Here is a 22,742-nt window from a genome sequence, read left to right on the forward strand (position 1 = left end):
AAGCAAGAAATCATGTGATGTGAACGGCATCAGAGGGCCTGTAAAACGTAAGGATGAGGAGAATCAGCTGGATGTGGGATGCAAAAAGTGTAACCAATAAATGATGATTCAACATGACGCCCTCAAGCTCATTTCAAAGATCTGTGATACACAAAATAAAAACTGGGATCAAAAACACGTTTTACACAGTCGAGCTCTCTGCCTCTCCTCCAGGAATATTCCTGCATGACTTATTTAAATCGGTTGCCAACAGATTGAAGACATTCCTTTAGAAAAAGAGGAGTCAGAAAGCTTCCCATACCAAAGGTTTATTACATCTCTTTGAATGGCTGGTTAACTGGTTTCAATATGTTAGGGTCTTAACATTTAGTGGGAGAAAGAACATACTCTCCACTGCAACCCCGTCTTCAGGCCAGCTTGTGATTGGTCTGTTTGTGTTTGAGGCGGATCTTCAGGGCTAGGAGGTCAATGTAGAGGATCTGATTGAGCACGGCGGAGGCGCAGAGCAGCCCCCCGTGCAGCGCACCAGCCATGCCATTACAGAACACATCCTGACCTGCACACACACGCACACACACACACACACACACACCATCAGCGGCTGGACAGGCCGGATCACATGCGACTATCTGTTGGCCACGTCACCTGTCAGGTAGAGTCCTTCGACGGCTGTTTGCGATCTTGTCCGAGCAATCGTTTCTGGAGTAAACCGCTCCAGGTCGTGTTCAGCACCGTACATCTCACCTCTTGGAGCCCCCAAATAGTGGCGGTTGGTTAGAGGGGTGGCAGCATCCACCATCAGCACCTGGACACACACAAACACACACACACACACACACACACACACAATCACACACATAAAGAAACTTTAGATTGTATTTCATTGTCTTTTGCAGTAAGTGAAATAGTTTTCCAGCCAATAAAGAAAGAAATGAGATCCCACAGACTACGGTGGCCTTGAAGGGCAAAACACAACAACTAATTGTAGAGCACACAATGAAAAGAAATCACGCAAATAAGAAAAAAAATAATTCAGAATCAAAATAATTCCTGATAATTTCTTTGGTGGCAGCCATAATTAAATATAAATTTCCACTTTTTCCAGCTGTCAGAAAAACAATCCAATTAGCATCCACACCCTGGCTACGGCAGGTACCGCGCTTTTCCGATAGAACCTTTTGTTTGCGAGATTTTCGTTTTATTGTGCGTGTTTTTTCTTTTTTCTTGTTTGCTGAGTTGTGTGCTCTACGATTTGTTGTTGTGTTTTGCCATTCAGGGCCACCGTACAAGCTGGTCCAAATCCTGAACTAAAAAATATAGTTAATTCCATTATTAATTCTGATTTTACTGTCACAAAGAGAAAAACAGTGACATATTAGCAACATGTTAAAGGGACAGTTCTGCCAAAATGAAGCCACTTCCTCTTTTCTCACATTGGTTCATTGAGCTAAACTTTCGCCCAATCCTCCAGCTTCTGAATGGGCCTTTGGTCATAACTTCAGCAGCTTGAGACCAAAGTGAAAGTGCCGATGGTTGTCTCTCTGGTCGTTTTGGCTTCAGTGCGGATGACCCCCCCCCCGCCAACAAAAAGTAAATATCCCAACTTTTTATTTTCGGAACATTTACAACGTAAACCTTGTCTCAGAAACTAAACTAGCTCAAGTTTGAAATGATTAAATGTAGCTTCCTCTGCTGCTCTCCGGATTCATAGAGTCATGTTATTTTACCGATACAAATACAAATAAGTTTTCATTCATAACTTCATGTCTTTGTTTACAGTTATTGGTGGAATGTTCTTTAATAATGAGTAATGCAATCTGTTCATTAGTACACACACATTCTCTCAAACCTTATCGCGTAGTTGAGGGAAGATCTTTAGCGCCCAGTCCACCAGCTCTTGGGCCATGGAGTTTTTCAGATCCAGGTAGTCCTGTCCCCTTTTCCCCAGCTTCGTCCCCTCCCATTCCTCAAACCAATCATAGCGAGCCATGGTTAACAACGTCATGCAGGACTTGCCTGCAAAGAGACGTGAAAGGAAGTCGTAGAAATAATTTAGTCAATTGAACCACATACATCCTTGAACAAGGAGACGTGATGAGAGAGATGGCACAGATGAACGGGAACTTGGTGGCATGTCCGTTACCTGGATGTCTGATGTTGCACGTAGGATCTTTTGCAGATGGGAAGGTGATGAACATCATGGGAATGTTCCCCAGTACCTCATCTCGACTCAGAGAAGAGTATTGCTGCATACTTTCCACAAACAGACACACATGCATTATTCCTCAGACAATTAGCTGCTAAAGCTACTGAACATGGCTGTGTTCAAGTTCTATATGTTGCCCTCTCGAAATGACCACAGGGTTCAGTCCCTTTCAAACGTTTAGTCCAAAGAGCCCAGGTAAGAAAAAGTTAGAAGATAGTTCCGACACAAGCCACAGGCCCCACACCTCCCCTCGTGACAGCATGAAGGCCTACTTTTAAAGTGGTAGCATGATCTCAGGGCGGGACCATGACAAAGTACTTCCTTTCTGTATTTTTCATAATAAAATATAGCAGTGAAAAATGTGCCTGCAACATATAAAGTATGCTCTTAACTGTATAAAAGCCTGTAGTTGGGGGGGGGGGGGGGTAATTATGAACAAACATTTCAAAACGGATCACAATTTTAATTTCGCTGTAAATTTACGCGAAAATTTGCCAGTGGAAGTGAGGAAGACAATGATACAAAAGACGAAGGACGATATATAGGGAATATGTAGAGAGAATTCTTACAGTGAATCCAGATCATTGTCTTTATACATCCAGAAGTTGGTGGAAGGAATACCCAATTCTTCTTTTGATCCATCCAGACCAACAAAGACTAAGAAGGAAGCCATCCCATGACGCACCATGCCCAGCAGCGACCGGATTTCTGTGCAAACAACCACATTGCAGGACACATCCAACAGCGAAGGATGAGCCGTCAACCATCTGCAGTCACATCGTCCACAGATTCCATTCTGTTACCCGGTTTGTCCTGGATGTGCTGAGGCAGAAACTTCTGGAAGGTGTTAAAGATCCCAGCATTGGAAATGACAACTGGGGCAAAGACCTCAATCTCTTCTTGCCCTTTTAGCACCGACACACCTAAAACACACAAACACATGAAAAAGCTGTACAACATTGGCTGAAATGCACCGGTGGATCCCACCCCCGCTGGCGCAGCGCAGGAAAGGACCCCGCTCACGCTATCGGTGGACAGTTAGCCAATAAAGAGAGATGGCAGCAGAGAGATGTTGTCCATATTGCATGTTGATTTATTTCATGTTGAATGAAGATGCCGTTATTTTGTCTTTGTCCTGGGGAAAATATCATTTTACCGGGGTTGTAACATTTTGTGACGTGTTAGCCATGTAGCCAAGCTGGGACGTTATCGTGTTAGCGGTCATGATAAACCGTCACGTATCAGAGACGGCTAATTGTTATTTTATTATTTTATTTTGTGCTGATGCTGCTGAGTTATACATCACACCTATCTTTCCACGAAAGCTCGCCGTGGAGCATCTTATTTGTGACACTCTTGTGACACTCTTGCGTTTAAAAGGCAATTGTGATACTCCTCGGGTTTGGTAAAAGTACTAGCACTATGCTATAAACATTTGTCAATGCATACTCGCCAGAAACAGACAGCGAGACGCATTCTGCTCCAAGCAGATACATTGTCCGCCAGCGTGGTCGAGGATTTAGGATTCTTGAGTTAATGCTAGTTGGTACCATTCTAGGGCAGCCACAAAACAAGTTCCATTAAAACTCCATCAGTGATGATCGTGGGTGTAGCACGCTCCTTTATCCTGAGCTGAAATTAGGAACCGTAAAAAGCTTAAAAAGATGGATGCTCTGACATTTTGGTGCAGTTTCTCCACTACCTTCTCTTGCCAGCTTTTACAAATTAAAAGACAAGCATCCCGTGTTGGTAACCGAGCAAAACAAATTGTTCCGTTCAGGATATGATTCAAATACTTCAAAGCAACAGCCTACTTTTTTCCACTGCATGGACAGATAATCGCACTAGTAATAAAATGTCTTCTCCTGATTTCATTACCATGATCATAATCTGTGTACCCCCTTCCCTTCTCACCATAGGCCTTCCCCTGCTGGTTGAGGAGGATGCGTTGGACGGGCGCCCTGACCAGCACAGCGCCACCCGCCTGCTGGATGACAGGGATGATGTGAAATGCAAACTCGCTGGCTCCACCGCGTGGGTAGTATGCGCCGCGCTTGTAGTGGTGAAGAAGGAGTGCATTGATGAGAAAGCTGGACTCTTTAGGAGGCACACCTGCGATCACATGACACAGAGCATTGTACAGGACTTGAAGAGCGTCTTTGATCTATTATGCAGACAAGTGTGCATTTCAATTACCATAAAACAGGTAGGCAGACAGTGCCTGCAGGTCCTTGTTCTGTGTGAGGCGGGACATCATTTCTGAATGGCTGGTTGTTGCGAGACTGAATACCGAAGAGATTCGATCTAATAGGCCAGTCCGAATCAGGAAGTTAACCAGCCAATATGGCATCCATTTCAAGCAGGCTATAATTGGCATTTTCCGTGCGGCTTGCTGCAAGAGGACAAAATACATGATTTTTTTTTATTAATGACAATCAAAAATAAAGAACAAATGTCATTTTATGAGTGTTTTATGACATTTGCATCATTTTATATTTTTTTACTTTACTCTTTATCATTCATTTTTGACAGGCCAACTTTTTCAACTTGCTACAGAGTCAACAACAGCAGGGCGAATAATGACAGAATAGCAGCAGGTGGCTCTTTCATGGATATACGGTAAATAGTCAGAAATCCTTTAGCCTACAGATGAACCTATATAGTCATACAATAAAGATGAAAGGAACATATATGCAGTATGTTCTCTATCTCGTAGTGTGCCGGCAGAGGAAGATATTCGGATCAATAAGAGTGCTAAATGTCATAAATCGTTGGTGTGAACGCCAGCATGGTGAAGAGCTTTAGGGGTGGTCTCAGGTATGAGCCTTGTGGTCTGCCAAAGAGACAGTTTATTAAAGTTCTTAAACTCGGCTGACTTCACTTTTTATTTTCTCGCCCTACCTTCATCAATCTCATGAAGTCATCAATGGCTTCCCCTTCTTCTGGGAACTGCTTCTTCAGGCAAGCCGCCATCTCTGTCTTCCCTGAATGGATGTGATACTCCCTGAAAGCGAAATAATGCGATAGTGGGGGGTGGGGGGCGGGGCTTTAGTTCAGAAGTGTGGATAAAAAAAAAAAACATAGACAAGGATGAGGAAGACGCGTAGCAAGACACGCCCTACCTGCGCTGGTCAGGCTGGCCCAGCAGCACCGTATCAAAGTGTTGCTCCAGCGGCGTGAACTGCAGCTGCCCTTCTGTGATCTGATCGAGAGCAACCCTCAGCAAGCTGTTCTCATGAAGCTGGCCCAGGTAATGAATACCTGGTGGCAGCAGTAGAGCGTTTAAATAGAAGTGGGTAGTTCAAATGACCAAAAATCGATGGTTTTGTTGTGGCAGGAGAAGCATATCACGCTTGTCTAAAATCATACGTGTGGCTCATGAATTGAATCTTTTTAGTATGCACTGACTGACTGGTTTTTACCTGCCTTTTGTTTTTGTTTGATAGAATAGGTGACGACAGCAGCATGGACCTTTGGAAGGACGGGGCATGGCTGGCGACAGAACCCGTTACTATTGATGTATAAAAACTACAGGGGTTGGTAATATTATCAATTACTGATAACGAGGTCAAAAGACAGATGTGTATCAGGCAAAATTCAAACCAATCAGAGTTTGTGCATGTGATTTGCAGCAAGTATACACTGATATGGTGGCACAGTCCTGTGAAGTAGCCATCACTGTTGCATCACCATTTACGCATTGTGCCCCCCCCGTGGAAGGAACGGCTGTTCATGTTCCGAGCATTCTTACCAACGTCAAACTCGAATCCCTTATTCTCAAAGGTGTGCGTGCAGCCTCCGGCCTGCTCATGCTGTTCCAGAACTAAAACCCTTTTCCCAGCTTTGGACAGAAGCGCCGCTGCTGTCAAACCCCCCACGCCGCTGCCAATCACCACCGCATCCAGGGCAGGGGGGACGCGGTCCACACGAAAACCTGCAGGGAAAGCACGTTGCATCCCAACATCAGTCTGAGGATGGCCTTGAGAGCGCCGGATCACAATCCGAGCTGAACTGACAGGGCAGTCGTAATGTCCAGGTGACATAACTGTGGGAATCTGTCATCCCAGCAGTATTTATGGAAATGTATTTGTGCCTATGGATACTACTGCAAACCATTGTTGATGTTTACATTGTTTACATGTTTGGATGTTTACACTATGGTAACATTAATATTCTCCCTGCCTTTTAGCTGTACAGCGTGTATATAATATAATGGACAATATAACTATTGTACTGTAATTCATGTTTCGCTAATTTTCACTTTATATTGTCTTTTGAGCTGCTGTGACGTGAACTTTCCCCACTAAGGGATCAATAAAGTTGATCTTATCTGTCATATTAAATAAGGCCAGGTTGACTTACAGTATTAAAATACCTCAGAGTACCCAATAAAAGTTCCATTCAATTACCTTAAATAGATATACAAATATCTGGATGAATATCTGTTTACTCACTGGAAGTTAGCTCCACCAAGTTTGTTTGTTTGTTTGTTTGTTTGGTAGCAAGATTACTAAAAAATTACTGGAAGGATCTTGATTTTGCATTTAGCAGGATTGCGGAGATGGAGCTTGGTGAAAAACGATCTGAAGATGGTTCTTGGTCTGTCCAGTGATCCAGATACACGTCTGGATTAAAAAAAAAGAGAAGAAATCTGCATTTTCCTATTTACTTATAATGGAGGCTTTTTCAAAAAAAATCATATCTTGTAAAATATGCATTCAATTCACTCACCAAACGTCACAATCATAAAGAGGTCCATTACGCACTAGCATGCTAAATGTCTTCTGGATCTGACCCAGAATGAGGTCAGGAAACAATATTACATTTTAACATTGAAAACCCATTTACGGATTCAAAAATCAGTGACGGCAGCACGGTGGCGCAGTGACGGCGCTGTTGCCTCACAGCAAGAAGGTCACAGGTTTGAATCTGACTTGCGGCCTCTCTGTGAGGAGCCTGCATGGTCTCCCCGTGTGCCAATCAAATCAACTCTGATTCACTTTTACTTTTTATGATTAGTGCATAATGATGAGAACAATTTAGAACATTTTGACGATGATCCGGATCCAAAACAATACATGCATTTGATATATCATTACCTCTGGCAAGGACATACATGAATAACTAGTCAGCTCTTGAGATCAATGTGAATTCGATTGCTAAAGGTACGTGTTATTGCATTAAAGGGACACAAGATGCCACTACAGTAAAAACCAGGTGGGTGCCCCACGTGAGGAGTTCTGGATGTTCACCGGACCGTTGTGATGTGGTCTGATGTCATCTGCAGATGTTTGGCTACAGAATGAGATGCTGTTGTGAGGTAAGAGTGGCTTAATGTGAACTAGAGCCAAATGCACGCTATTAGTAGCTCGACCGCACTGAGAGTGTTCATCATCAATCAGGCCTCTAAAAACATGAGCGCCACGAAGAAGTTTCACGGAGTTCCGTGATACCTTCTCGGGATACTGACTTTAACTAACTCGGGACTTATAAAGTCGGGATCCCGACAAACTACCGGTAGATTTCTCGGGATTACACTTTTTTTTTCCCTCCTCTTCATTTCTTTTCTCCTCCTCCTCCCCCTAAGCGGGGGCTCCGTAGAGAACCATGATTTCTTACCTGTCTTCAGCCTCTCGTCCCTCTGCCTCCTGTCTGTGACCAGCGGTTTTGGTCGCCTCACGCACTTCTCATCGAACACTCTGTAGCGTTGCCCAACGGTCAAGAAGTAAGCGAAGAGCACCATGAGCAGCAGGCAGCCCAGCGCACCCAGCAGCCACAGCCACATCGCAGCCACTCACAGCCGACCAACAAATCCAAGGCACAGAAAGGACAAAGAAAACCGACAGCACGGAGAGCGGATGGGGAAGAGGGGAAAGTCAGAGGTCAAATGTGGAACAGGAGAAAGTTGACTAAACTGCAGAGGAAGCGCTCGCTTAAATGAAGGCTGGGATGAAGGGAAATACAGCAGCACATGACGTTTTGGAAATTTCTCCAAAGAGTAGAGGAGGTAATTCATTCTCCACGCAGAACACGAGACTGGAAGCACACAGATAACTGGCTGTGTGTGTGTTTCTCACACTGCGTCATGGACGGAACCACCGGAGGATATCGCCACAGACCTTTCTGTATATCTGAAACCAACAAGACTCCCTCTATGCTGAAAAGAGGCAAAAGGGGTATAAACCTGGCTCTCAGGGCAAATAGACGCAGGCTCAGAAGTTTGATTTGGCCTTTCCAGAAGCCACGGTGGCCGTTCTACATGGAAACCCATTCTCAATCAAAGGTTTTACTTTAAGTTCACACGCATAAAGATCAATAATCATAATAATGCGTCGGTTTTATCTAGCGCTTTCCCGGACAATCAAAGACGCTCTACATTGTGCATTATCCATTATTCATTAACTAATGACCAAGCGTGGTGAAGCTACTATTGTAGCTGACAGGAGCGAGGCTCTCCTGACACCACCAACATTCACTCGCTCACTACGTTCATACAGGCAATGTGGGTGAAGTGTCTTGCCCAAGGACACAACAACAGTGTACACATATGCCGGAGCTGGGAATCGAACCGTTGACCTCTCGGTCACAGGACAACCCGCTCAACCACCTGCGCCGCATAATTCCAGTTGAGTAAACAGGAAAATGGGGCCATTTACCATTTGAGACATTTTGGACAGGGTCACTTATATTTCATTTATACTGCAGATACTTTCGGCCTTTATATTTATTTATTTTAGTCATTCACACACTGACTCATTTTTGGGACAGTTGAACAACAGGACGCTTTGATTCACTTGGAATAAATTCATTGTGGGTATCTTCATAAAGCACAATCCGTGAGATTATTTCTCACTGGAACGTAGCCCTGAAAGCTATTTTGATGACGTACATTTTATGCTAGAGTTGGATAAGAGTTCAATTTAATTTAAAAAGAAAGGACTTTGGCTAAGCTACAAGCTCCACCTTTCTTAAATGAAGGCTGGGATGAAGTGTGGGGAAAGGAGAATACACGCACATGACATTTTGGAAATTTCTCCAAATTTCCACAAAGAGTAGAGGAGGTAATTCATTCTCCACGCAGAACACGAGACTGGAAGCACACAGATAACTGGCTGTGTGTGTTTCTCACACTGCGTCATGGACGGAACCACCTGAGGAGGATATCGCCACAGACCTTTCTGTACATCTTAAAAGGGCACAATCCATGACCCCCCCCCTCACTGGAATGACTCACTGAGTCCATGAGTCTTTGAAATGTCTGTGCCGCCCCCTTCAGGCCAAAAGGCATGCGCATGAACTCAAAAAGCCCGAACGGAGTAATGACAGCGGTCTTGGGCACATCCTCTGCACGCACCGGAACCTGGTGATAACCGCACACCAGGTCTACCTCTGAGAAAACCGTTGTTCCCACCAGGTGAACGGAAAAATCCTGGATATGTGGAATGGGATAACGGTCATGTGCGGTAATATTGTTTAAGCGGCGGCCACGACCCATCCACTTTGGGTATCATATGGAGCGGCAAAGCCCAAGGACTGTTCGAACGCCTCACTATGCCCAGACGCTCCATGGTATCAAACGCTTCCCTCGCCGAAGTCAACTTGATGGTGTCGAGGCGCCGTGCGCGTGCAAACACCGGTGGACCTACAGTGGGAATGTAGTGCTCTACCCCGTGCTTAGCAACCGCGGTAGAAAAGGCCGGTGTGGTCAACGACGGAAAATCTGCCAGTAACCGCAGAAACGCATCGCCCGACGTTGAAAAACTGGCGTGCATCAGCCACCCAGATCCCCCTGTCTGGCATGGAAAAGTTAAGAAAGACACAGCATCAATCAATCGTCTGTTAGCAACATCAACCAGTAGACCATTGGCACACAGAAAATCTGCACCGATGATAGGAACAGGCGTGGAGGCTATAACGAAGTCCCACTCAAAACTGCGGACATGGAAACAGACAGATGCAGACCTGGTCCCAAATGTCCCAATAGTCGATCCGTTGGCAGCACTCAATTGCATGGCACGGGGAATTGGCCAGGGCCGCGCGCACCGGAGGCGGAAGCTGGCGCAGGAAAATTTGCGGGAAAATGAAGCCGCCTTCATCCGAGCCCAACAGCGACAGCATATTGGGCGACTGCTGAACCGTCGCCCAATCCGGGCAGAGACAGTAGTTTATCCGCTCTCTCCGCGGCGGACAGACTGAATCTCCGGAGCAGGAGCTGTTTGAGCGCGGCGTATTTCCCGTGCGGTGGAGGGGCACGTAACAGCTGCATTACGCGGCGTGTGGACTGCTGCTCCAGGGCCACGACCACCAGGTAGTACCTTGAGTCGTCCTCGGTGCTTCCTCGAAGGTGGAAAAGCACCTCGACGTGCTGGAACCACGGAGCCGGGTCGTTGTGCCAGAACTCCAGGAGTTTCACAGACGCGGTGAAACCGGACGGTTGTGCGAGTCGGGCCGACATGGCCGACGAGGAAACGCTGCCGTCTGCTTCTTCAAACATGTTCAATTCGGGGTCACCAATGTGGCAGGATGAGGAACGACTCAGAGACGAAGGTGGATTAGCTCTTTCCTCTTCAGATGCCAACGACAGACTGAATGCAAACGGAGCGCCAAAACATTAGGAGCGCCACACCACGCCCATTACCCATGAACCTCTTGGGTGAGAGACCTATTCTAAGTGGTCGCCACAATGTGAATGTTATGACAGAGCTGAATAAGAGTTAAATTCAAGAAGGCTCAGCAGAGGATGTTCTTCCTGCAGCAGCTGAGGAAGCTCAAGCTGCCGACCCAGATGTTTGGTCGGCAGCTTGACTATTCTGTTTGCACTGCGTGATTATATTAGGTTTACTGCTGCTAATACACATCTGTGTAACCACTCCTGATGCTGCTGTTTTTTTTTCTGTACTTGTATTATTGCGGCGTATATAAATGAATTCAAACGCCACGGTGGGCTGAGTCGTAGGGGTTAAAACATTGACGACGCGCACGCAGTACTTGCACAGGTCTTGACGCATTTATTCTGCTCCAGCTCGCATAGAAAGCAGATTGACGACTTACGTTGGCTGTTGTATCGGTTGACGGTAAATACCTCGTTGAGCCAGTGCAATCCGTCGTTGTTCCCGTGTTGCGTATATCCTGCGTTTAATGCGGTCAACAAAAAAGGTTTCTCCCCACGCTTAGCCCACCACCATGACAAGGCCACACACTAACACCACACAGGTGCGCACACACAAATAAAACCTCCACACCGGCTGTGCCACGCCCCAATCACCGTGGCGTGGATGCGCACACGCCCAGCGCGCTCACATTGGCTCTTACATTCCGGCCCCTAATTATTAAGTGACAATAATTACCCATCACCACAAACTCACAGAGGAAAGACAAACACATACCAAAGGCACAAAGCGACATACAGCATGGCCGTCAGAGTCCAGTCAATAGAATCGTCCATAGTCGTAGAGGTCACGTCAAAGTTCTGAGTACATGTCCATAGTCCAATAGACCTTCACTGCTCATCCGTTTCCTGCAGAAGGCAGACCTTTGTGATCGGACGATCCAAAACACTAGATTTAGTCTTAAGTCGCACAGTGCGCACCAATCCATTCTTGTCCATAACAACATCCAAAATTCTTCCCGTAATCCATGAATTACGTGGCGCCATGTCATCCACAAGTATCACGACATCCCCAGGCACAAAGTTCCTCCGAGTCCTGTTCCATTTCTGTCGCTCTTGTAATCCTGGAAGGTACTCCTTCAACCACCGCTTCCAAAATAGGTCGGCCATGTACTGCACCTGTCTCCAGCGCCGACGAGCATAGACGTCCGTTCTTTCGAACAGTCCAGGTGGTAACAATGGCTGTGATTTAAGTAGCAGTAGATGGTTAGGGGTTAATGCCTCCAAATCGTTGGGATCTGTAGACGCTTTCGTTATCGGACGGCTGTTAACAATAGCTTCAGCCTCACAAAGCACAGTCACTAAACCTTCTTCATCCAAAGACTGAGTTCTCAAAACTGAGTTCAGGACCTTTCGAACGGACCGGATCAATCTCTCCCATACACCCCCATGGTGCGATGCAGCGAGGGGATTGAACACCCACCTCACACCCCTTTGCAGCAGCATGTCATTTATGAGGTGGTGGTTCCAATTGTCAGCAGCCACTCTTAATTCACGTTCAGCACCGACAAAGTTTGTGCCATTATCTGAACGTATTTCCAGAACTTGGCCACGTCTGGCAATAAACCTCCTGAGTCCATTAATGAAGGAATCTGTGTCCAATGAGAAAAGGACTTCGAGATGTATTGCTCGTACAGCCAGACACGTAAAGATGAGCCCATACCTCTTGACCACAGCACGCCCACGCTTCACTTCAAACGGTCCAAAACAATCCAAGCCAACACGACTGAAAGGGGGTTCATCTGGAGTTAGTCTGCTGTGAGGTAGGTCGGCCATTTTTTGACGTCCAGGGGCTGCAGACAGACGACGACAGGTAACACACTTCGCCAAAACCTTTCTGATAGCGGCACAAGCACCAGGAATCCAGTATTTTAGGCGCAGGCGAGAAAGCATATGATTGCGTCCACTGTGGCCCGTTTCATGATGCACATGGCTGAGAATTAGACTGGAGATGTGCAAGTCTTTAGCCAGGATAACTGGGTGTTTCGTTTCAGCCGGCATGGCTGCATTACTCAGCCTCCCACCAACCCTGATTAGGCCATCATCCAGGATAGGGTTTAATTTATAGAGATTGCTTGCCTTCTTCACACATTCACCTTTCTTCAAATCTGCCAGTTCTTTAGGAAACCTAGTTCTTTGACAAAACTGGATCACAGCCTTCTCAGCAGTGCACAAATCTTCCACCGTAAGAACATCCTTTGGCCCTCGAGCTTTGCATAATTTCATCCGGACCTGCATGCCGTCGTTCAGCTCCCCTAAACTACGCTTCGTTTTGGCGAGAGTTTCCGTAAGCCGTCTTTCACGTACCAGAAACAGCAACAAACCCCTAAACTAGAGAAACCATCCAACTGCCCTTATCAAACTGTGCCACGCAGAAAAGTAGCTGATGAACATCTCCACAGGATCAACCTGATCCACTTTTATTGCATTCGCCACCACAACTTTGACCTCCGGGTCTTCAACCAACAGCTCTCCCATATTTTCAGGGCTCAATGGCCAGTTGGCGTCAACTTCCAGAAGAAAATCAGGACCATGAATCCATACCTCCGCCTTTAGGAAGGACTTGACCTCGACACCTCTGGAGGCCAAATCTGCCGGGTTGCTCGAAGTACGCACGTATCTCCACTGGGTTGCTTTGGACAGCTTGTGTATTTCCGACACTCTGTTTGCTACAAAGATTTTGAACCTTGATGTTTCGCTCTTCACATATGTCAAAACAGAAGTGCTGTCCGTCCAAAAGACAGATTCTTTCAGCTCCATTTGCAGTTCTCTCCTCCAGAGCTTGTCCATCCGGCTGGCTACCACCGCAGCAGTCAGCTCCATACGAGGAATTGTAACTGGTTTGAGCGGAGCTACACGTGCCTTGCCCATCACGAAAGCGCAGTGGGTCCTCCCCCTTATATCATGAAGTAATAGGTATGTCACTGTCCCGAATCCTTCCTCACTTGCGTCTGCAAAATGATGGAGCTGAGCAAAGGCAGTGACGCCAAAGTCCACAGGTTTAAGGCACCGACTGACCTCCCACCGCTCCAGATACTTGAGGTCTTCTAACCAAGTCATCCATTCTCTGGCTACAGAGGGTGGCAATGGATCATCCCACCCCAAACGTCTCCTACAGAGATTTTGGAGGATTTTCTTGGCTGATAGAACAACGGGAGCCAGGAAACCAAGAGGATCGTAAATCGAGCTGACAATGGCCAAGATTCCTCTTCTTGTGAGCGGACGTGGCTTAACTATGATCTTAAACTTGAAGGCATCTGACTGCACACACCACTGCACACCCAATGCTCGCTCTACAGGTAAGGCGTCACTGTCCAGATCCAGATCTTTCACTTCTTTGGCTCTCTCTTCTGGAGGAATAGCAGCAAGGACTGTTCGACAGTTACTTATCCACTTCGTGAGATGAAACCCACCTTTAGCGCACAACTCCCTGAGCTCTTTACAGAGAGACAAGGCTTCATCTTCAGAGGCAATGGACACCAAACAGTCATCGACATAGAACTGATGCAGCAGAGTGTTAATTGAGATGGGACTGAATTGGCTTTGACTGTCCTCAGCACACCTCCGAAGAGCAAAGCAGGCACAGCTCGGAGAAGACGTGGCACCAAACAAATGTGCCACCATCCTGTACACCACCAGCTCCTTTTCACAATCTCCTTCAAGCCACCACAAAAACCTTAACAAGTCACAATCTTCAGGTGGCACCCTGACCTGATGAAACATGGCCCTGACATCTGCCATGAGCACCACAGGTTCTTTGCGAAACCGGGTCAGTACACCAATCAGCTGGCTCGTTAGATCGGGTCCTTGGAGAAGTTGCAAGTTCAAGGAGGTTCCCTGGAATGTGGCCCCACAGTCAAAAACCACCCGCAACTTTTTCTTTGTAGGGTGATACACTCCATGGTGGGGTATATACCAGACTCGACCATCACAGCGGGATAACTGCTCAGGTGGGACTCTCTCTGCATATCCATTCTCCAGCATTTCTGTCATGAATGTAACATAATCAGAGCAAAAGGATGGATCTTTAGACAAGCGTTTTTTGAGACCTAGCACACGTTGTTCTGCAACTGTCTTATTGTTTGGCATTTTGAGGCATCTTCGTCTTAATGGCAAACCAATGCTGTAGTGTCCATTAACCAGTTTAACTGAATCAGAGACCAACTCCATAAAGCGCTCGTCTTCTTTTGATAATCCCTGTTGCTCATCCTGCAGAGTTTCAGGGAAATCAACCTTCAGCTGTCTCTCCCAAAGTTCATCTAATTTCGCCACTGATACGCGGTTTACTGTGACATCAGGCATTAAACACGCATCTTCCGTCTGGCAATCAACTCTCAGTGGACCATTCACCGTCCATCCCAGGATGGTCTTAATAGCATAAGGGCCTCCGTTTACGCCACGGACCACCTCCCAGGGCTCCAGCACCTGAGGTGCGTTGGTACCAATAAGTAGATCCACATCTGCGTTAACCTCTGGTATCTGTATGTGCCTCAGATGTGGCCAGCGTTGGAGATCTTTTGCCTGCGGAATATTTCCCCGGTGGACAGGCATGCTCTTCTGTGTGAAGACCTCAGGCAAATCACAAAAGTGGTTGGACTCCAAGTCAGTTATTTCCAAATTCAACAACATGTTGCTGTCCACAACTTCTTCTTGCCCCATTGTTCTGAGAAGAATCCCGATCTTCCTTCCGGTAAGGTTAAGCCGGTTCATGAGACGTTCAGTACAAAACGAAGCAGTACTTCCCGGATCCAAGAACGCATAAGTCACCAGAGTCTTATGTCCTCTCTTGCTTTTCACCTGCACAGGCAGTATAGACAGCGCACAGTCCTGTTTGCCGGCCCCAGTTAAGCCACTGGACTGAACGGACACCACAGCACCTTCTCTGGCCCCTTCGTCACCATTAGTCTGCGTAGAACTTGTTTGCTTTGTTTTGGACTGGACATGCAACAATGTGAGATGTTTCAGATTGCAGGTTCTACACATCAAACGTTTTCTGCAATCTCTGCTCACGTGCCCAATGCACAGACAGCCAAAACACATCCTGTTTTCCTTCAAAAAGAACATTTTTTCCTCTTGTGTCCTTTTGTCCAACAGAAGACAAACATCCAAATTATGTCCAGCACCACAATACAAGCACGCCCTTTCAGGTAAGTTCCTTTCTCTTTTGTTCACAGACTCCACTTTCCTTTCCACAGGTGCTACATTGATGGCAAAACTACTACCTCTAGGGTTTGTGTCACACCGGGATGTTACAGCTTTAGCCTCTTTTCTTCCAATTCCAGGTGAATCTTGAATATCCCCAAAGAGAGGGTCACTTGCGATCTTAACTTGCTTCTCAATGAACTCCACAATATCATGAAAGGTGGCTCTACGATGGAACCTTCCCTGTAAGTCACAGACCTCACTTCTCCATCGATCTCGCAACTTATATGGAAGCTTTTTCATAATATTTTGCATGTTAGTGGGCACATTTAGGTCACCCACAGCTTCTCCCATAGTGTTACAACACTCCCGCAGCAACAGACTGTAGGCTTGTAAGGCCTTGAGATCTTCCCCCTTTAAAGGAGGCCATGAGAGCACCTTGTCCATGTAAGCTGAGGCTACTTTAAATGGATCTCCAAAACGTTCTTGTAGCAGAGCCTTTGCGTTACTGTATCCGTAAGCAGGTGGTAGATGCTGGCAGCTTCGGACCAAATCCCGGGGCTGACCTCTGGTATACTGCTCAAGGTAATACAAGCAATCCTTGTGACTAGTTCTGTCTTCAATGTTGTGCTCAAATGCCCTTATGAAGGTTTGATATTGCAATGGATCTCCATCGAAAACTTGCAGATCTCGTTTGGGCAAAAGGAAAAGTGACTGTTGCTGAACCATTAAAGACGTAATTTCATTCTGCTTCTCCAGCACTGTAATCAAACGCTGATCAGCAATGTTCTCTGTTGTAGGTGCGGTTAGATCACACTGAATGGAAGGAACAGGGTAAAACGCATCTGCTGGTAACGCTTGCAGGCCGGCCCCAGACACAACAGAACAAAGCTCAGTTTGGTGATTTGTTTTGGGTTTCACAGCAGCACAACCCAGCGACACAGTGTTCTCTATCCTTGATGGCTGGGTGGTGAATGCAGGTACAAACGTTGAAGCATCCGCACTTAACTTGATGTTTGTGTTCTTGTTTAAATAAGAGTTCATCCCATCTGATTTAACAGAAACGTGAGAGCCCTCCGCGGCCCTCAACACATTTACTTTGGCTATAGTAGCAACCAATTCCATATTCAAGTCCATTGCCTCCATTCTCCTCTTTAATTGGTCTTGTTGTTCCTGCATAGCATGCTTCTCTTTCAGTAGCTTCTGGCGTGCCATGAGAGCGGCGGTCTCAGCCTCTGCCCTTAATCTGATGGAAGAGATACTGGATACAACAGACCTGCTGCTTACTATGCTGTGCTTTGATATTCTATTGGATGTATTTGAAATACTGTCGCTTGGTCTAACATCCACGACAGAACCTTTTGGATTCATCTCAGTTTTCAATAGACATGTTGTATTCTTAATGGAAACTGGTTCTTTATGCAGGTCACCTGCTTGCTCAACAGCGCGCTCTACTGGGATCTGCGGTGCATCAAAAGCCTTCGGCAACTCCAAAAGCCATTTATATGTTTCTTCCATAAAGGTTGATTTATGCTCTTCAACATTATCAAACCAAGCGTTCTGTCTTATTTGTTCTTCAGTAGGAACCATCGGAATAATAACATTATGAAGTTGACTTGCCTCATTGAACAGACTGGACACAATCTCAAGACATGATCGAACCTTTTCGGCATTTTCTTTATGTTTCTTGAGGTCTGTAATTTCCCTTACTGTGCCTTTAATCTTCTTTACTTTTGCTCTTCTTTCATTTTGCAGCGTCTCCAATTTATATTCAAATGCCTTGGTTGTAAGCTTTGATTGTCTCTTTCCATCAGCTTCACTTACATTCGACCTGGTTTCATGATACGGATCCATATTTCATTCACAAAATATCCAAAAAATTGCACCTCTGCAGTGCATAAACAACACAGCGCCTTATTCTTCTGATTTATATTCCCAGAGTCTTTTTTGTTGACAAATATTGCGGCGTATATAAATGAATTCAAACGCCACGGTGGGCTGAGTCGTAGGGGTTAAAACATTGACGACGCGCACGCAGTACTTGCACAGGTCTTGACGCATTTATTCTGCTCCAGCTCGCATAGAAAGCAGATTGACGACTTACGTTGGCTGTCGTATCGGTTGACGTTAAATACCTCGTTGAGCCAGTGCAATCCGTCGTTGTTCCCGTGTTGCGTATATCCTGCGTTTAATGCGGTCAACAAAAAAGGTTTCTCCCCACGCTTAGCCCACCACCATGACAAGGCCACACACTAACACCACACAGGTGCGCACACACAAATAAAACCTCCACACCGGCTGTGCCACGCCCCAATCACCGTGGCGTGGATGCGCACACGCCCAGCGCGCACACCCCCCCCAGCGTGCTCACATTGGCTCTTACATGTATGTTTTTTGTAACTTAGTCTATTTTAGGGCGTATGCTACAGCCTAGCGCTGTAGCTAGCATTTATTATGTTCGTTACTCTTACATGTTGCGGTCTCGGCCTCCGCTTTTATTCTGACTGAAGAGGTACTGAACACAACGGACTTGCTGACCACTGTACTGCGTTTATTTGCTTTTACATTGGATGTATTTCAAACACTGTCACTTGGTCTAATATCCACAGCAGAACTTTTCAGTTTTCAGTATACATCTTGTACTCTCATTGGAAACTTGTACTTCATAGTACCTCTTTTGGCAACTCCTAAAGCCATTTATTTACTTCCTCCACAAAAGCAGATTTATGCTCTTCAACACTGCCAAACGCCGGGTAGGGGTGGCAATACTTATTGCCCCCCAGCTCAGTGCCTGTATATTGGAGTTTACCCCGATAAACAAGAGGTTAGCCTCCCTCCACCTTCAGGTCGGGGGACGGATCTTGACTGTTGTTTGCACCGATAGTCCAAACAGTCCTTGGAGGGGGTACTGGAGAGTGAGACCTCAACCCTCATGTTGGAAATGACAGTGAGACCTGGAGGGGCGTGATTGGGAGGAATGGCCCCCCTGTTCAGAACCCGAGAAGTCTTTTGTTATTGGAAAAGTCTTATTGTTAGTGTTATTGGACAATCTATACTTGTCACAGATTGTCTATCACGAACACCATGTTCAAGCATAAGGGTGTCCATATGTGCACTTGGCCCCAGGACACCCAAGGCCGCAGTTAGATGATCGATTTTATAGTTGTATTGGCAGACTTGCGGCCGCATGTCTTGGGCACACTAGGGCGGAGAGGGGCGGAGAGGGGCGGAGCTGTAAACCGATAACCACCTGGTTGTGAGTCAACTCCGATGGTGGGGGAAGATGCCGGATAGACCTGGCAGAATCTCCTCCGAAAGAGCTTTGACCATGTATCGGGGGAGGCAGGGGACATTGAGTCTGAGTGAGCCATGTTTCGTACCTCCATTCGGAGATCAGCGCTGTGTCCGTAAGGTGGTTGGTGCATGTTGTGGCGGCAATACCCGAACATCTTGGTGGACACTGGTGGTGAGGAATGCCATCAAGCTGAAGGAGTCCTATCAGGCCCTTTTGGCCTGTGTGACTCCAGAGGCAGCAGAGAGGTACCGACAGATGAGACGATGAGACTGGAGAGGTCACTGGTTTTAATCAGTATGGTTATAATGGAGAAGACTTCATCGTCCTGGACCTGAAGACGGAGACATGGATCGCTCCCAGTCCTCAGGCTGTCATCACCAAACACAGATGGGATCATGATAGAGCTGTGATGGAATACTGGAAGTATTACCTCACCCAGGTGTGTCCTGAGTGGGGGAGGAAGTATCTGGAGTATGGGAGGAGCTCTCTGCTGAGAACAGGTAGAAGCACATCACCTGGTGGAGTTTCAAACCAACAAACTTCATGTTCCTCTGCTGTTTCTGACCCACACACAGAGACACACTCTGTCCTTTACCTCTTTGTCCTCCTCTCTCCTTCAGTCTTCTTCTCCTCTGCTCCTCCCTTCTTTTGTCGCCTCCTCTCCTCTGAGGTTTATTTGCGTCGTTTCAGTGTCTCTGGCGACAACAGTGACTCCTGATGACGTGTCTGTCTCCTCCTCCAGATCTCTCCTCTCTAACGTGTCTTTGTCTCCTCCTCCAGAGCTCCCCTCTATAACGTGTCTTTGTCTCCTCCTCCAGAGCTCCCCTCTATAACGTGTCTTTGTCTCCTCCTCCAGAGCTCCCCTCTCTAACGTGTCTTTGTCTCCTCCTCCAGAGCTCCCCTCTCTAACGTGTCTTTGTCTCCTCCTCCAGAGCTCCCCTCTCTAACGTGTCTTTGTCTCCTCCTCCAGAGCTCCCCTCTCTAACGTGTCTTTGTCTCCTCCTCCAGATCTCTCCTCTCTAGCGTGTCTTTGTCTCCTCCTCCAGAGCTCCCCTCTCTAACGTGTCTTTGTCTCCTCCTCCAGATCTCCCCTCTCTAACGTGTCTTTGTCTCCTCCTCCAGAGCTCCCCTCTCTAACGTGTCTTTGTCTCCTCCTCCAGAGCTCCCCTCTATAACGTGTCTTTGTCTCCTCCTCCAGATCTCCCCTCTATAACGTGTCTTCGTCTCCTCCTCATGAGATCCCCTCTCTAACGTGTCTTTGTCTCCTCCTCCACATCTCTTCTCTCTAACGTGTCTTTGTCTCCTCCTCCAGAGCTCCCTTCTCTAACGTGTCTTTGTCTCCTCCTCCAGAGCTCCCCTCTCTAACGTGTCTTTGTCTCCTCCTCCAGATCTCCCCTCTCTAACGTGTCTGTCTCCTCCCCCAGAGCTCCCCTCTATACCGTGTCTTCGTCTCCTCCTCATGAGATCCCCTCTCTAACGTGTCTTTGTCTCCTCCTCCAGAGCTCCCCTCTCTAACGTGTCTTTGTCTCCTCCTCCAGAGCTCCCCTCTCTAACGTGTCTTTGTCTCCTCCTCCAGAGCTCCCCTCAGTGTTTCTCCTCCAGAAGACTCCTTCCTCTCCCGTCAGCTGCTTCGCTACAGGTTTCTACCCAGACAGAGCCGCTCTCTTCTGGAGGAAGGATGGGGAGGAGCTTCATGAGGAGGTGGAGCACGGAGAGATCCTCCCCAACCATGACGGAACCTTCCAGATGAGTGTGGACCTGGACCTTTCATCGGCGGCGGCTGAAGACTGGAGGAGGTACGACTGTGTGTTCCAGCTCTTTGGTGTGAAGGACGACTTGGTCACCAGACTGGACAAAGGAAAGATCTGGACCAACTGGGGTGAGACTGGGATCAGGGGGTGAAGGTGGGGACACATTTCTGTCTCTCTGATGGTCCAGATCATGGGTTTGAAGAGATGGACAGAAGTTTTGTTTCTTTCACTGTCGTTTGGTGTTTTCTGTGTAACTTTAGAGTTCAGATAATCAATAAACCACCCGGGACCCGGACAACGGTACCAGAACCCTAACCCGGTACCTGCACAGAAGACGGAAGCCTTTGAATCAGTGATAGTTCTGTTGGTGGTGGCGGTCCGATGTCCACTGGGCTTTCATTCATACAGGACGATGTCAGTAAAGTCAGTTCATGTCCTCAGCGGAGGAGGTTCTGATTGGACCTGGATCTGTTAGCAGGACGATCCAGAACTGCGGAGGAGGTTCTGATTGGACCTGGATCTGTTAGCAGGACGATCCAGAACTGGGGAGGAGGTTCTGTTGGACCTGGATCTGCTTGTTAGCAGGATGATCCAGAACCCAGTGAATGTTGACGTGAAGCTAGGAGGGTGGGACACGGGTCCAACATGAAGTCCTTCAGTACCGTGGGAAGACACGTTGATTCTAACGCTCCTTTATGGAATCAGCGTTCTTCACCACGTTCCTTCGTTTCTCCAGAAGCTGGGATGTAAAACGTTCCCCATATTCCTGATGTGGACCAGGATGTTATCAGAACCTTGTGTTTCTCCATGAGGACAGGTCCACAGAGCTGTGGGACTGTCCAGCCTCAGCAGAGGGACGCAGCGTTCCAGCGCTTCGCAGGTTTCAGTCTGGAGTTGGAGAAAAAGTATTTTGGATCCATTTCAGTTTTCAGAAGTTTCTAGTTTTAAAGTCAAACCTCTGTCAGAACATTAGAACACAATAGAACATTAGAACATTGGACGAGTCTCCCTGAGACTGGAACCAACATCAGGACAGAAAGCAGCACAGACCATCCTCCTGTGGACAGGTGGACATGAAACCACCTAAACAGGACGGCAGGACCACCAACCAGGTGGTGTCCGTCTGCAGGACGGTTCTGTTGGGACATGGACGTTGTTCTCTGACTTGTTGTTTTCTGCTCTCCAGAGGAACCCACTAACGTGAACGCCATCATCATCATCGTCATCACTGCAGCGGTTCTTCTCGTCCTCACGGCTGCCGTTGGATTCAAGCTGTACAGACAGAGGACAGGTGAGCGACCCAGACAGAACCAGTCTCTGTCTCCTGGCTTTGATTGGACACTTTGACCTGATGAAGCAAACAGGAGGTGGTTTCAGCTTCAGAGTCCAGAACCACGATGACGGACCAGGGAAGACAGTCGTGCTGTGTTGACCCTTGAGTAACTCCTGGACAGTTTAGTCCATTTCAGAAATTCTAAGCTCCCTCCAGGACAACCACCGTCCTCTTTGGTGAGGCGGAGTCACAAAATCTCAACGTCCATAATTTGACTGTGTAATCCGTGTTTAACCTGTCCACGACCCTTCAGACAAAAATGTCCATTTGTTCTACATAGTGTCCAAGAAAAGGTCACAGAGGGGTGATTTTTGAAAGGGGGGTAATTTGGGCTTAAATTTGAAAAC

The 22,742-nt window shown here is 47.0% G+C and overlaps 2 protein-coding genes across 2 annotated transcripts; one reads left to right on the forward strand and one right to left on the reverse strand.

The window, feature by feature from the left end:
- Nucleotides 1-407: 407 nt before the first annotated feature.
- On the reverse strand, nucleotides 408-7,991 carry LOC137905639 (all-trans-retinol 13,14-reductase-like). Its single transcript, XM_068749882.1, has 12 exons — nucleotides 7,826-7,991; nucleotides 5,958-6,140; nucleotides 5,329-5,467; nucleotides 5,108-5,210; nucleotides 4,403-4,598; nucleotides 4,121-4,318; nucleotides 3,010-3,129; nucleotides 2,776-2,914; nucleotides 2,144-2,253; nucleotides 1,850-2,016; nucleotides 646-805; nucleotides 408-556 (listed from the first exon to the last, which is right to left on the reverse strand). Exons 1-12 carry the CDS (start codon nucleotides 7,989-7,991, stop codon nucleotides 408-410), a joined length of 1,830 nt encoding a protein of 609 aa, XP_068605983.1.
- A 4,272-nt stretch (nucleotides 7,992-12,263) lies between these two features.
- LOC137905640 (major histocompatibility complex class I-related gene protein-like) lies at nucleotides 12,264-22,476 on the forward strand. The gene is made up of 5 exons (XM_068749883.1): nucleotides 12,264-12,347; nucleotides 12,608-12,641; nucleotides 19,572-19,811; nucleotides 20,888-21,190; nucleotides 22,249-22,476. Exons 1-5 carry the CDS (start codon nucleotides 12,264-12,266, stop codon nucleotides 22,407-22,409), a joined length of 822 nt encoding a protein of 273 aa, XP_068605984.1. The 3' UTR covers nucleotides 22,410-22,476.
- The last annotated feature ends 266 nt before the right edge of the window (nucleotides 22,477-22,742 follow it).

Source organism: Brachionichthys hirsutus, chromosome 16, assembly GCF_040956055.1.
Source record: "Brachionichthys hirsutus isolate HB-005 chromosome 16, CSIRO-AGI_Bhir_v1, whole genome shotgun sequence".
NCBI classification, from domain to species: domain Eukaryota; kingdom Metazoa; phylum Chordata; class Actinopteri; order Lophiiformes; family Brachionichthyidae; genus Brachionichthys; species Brachionichthys hirsutus.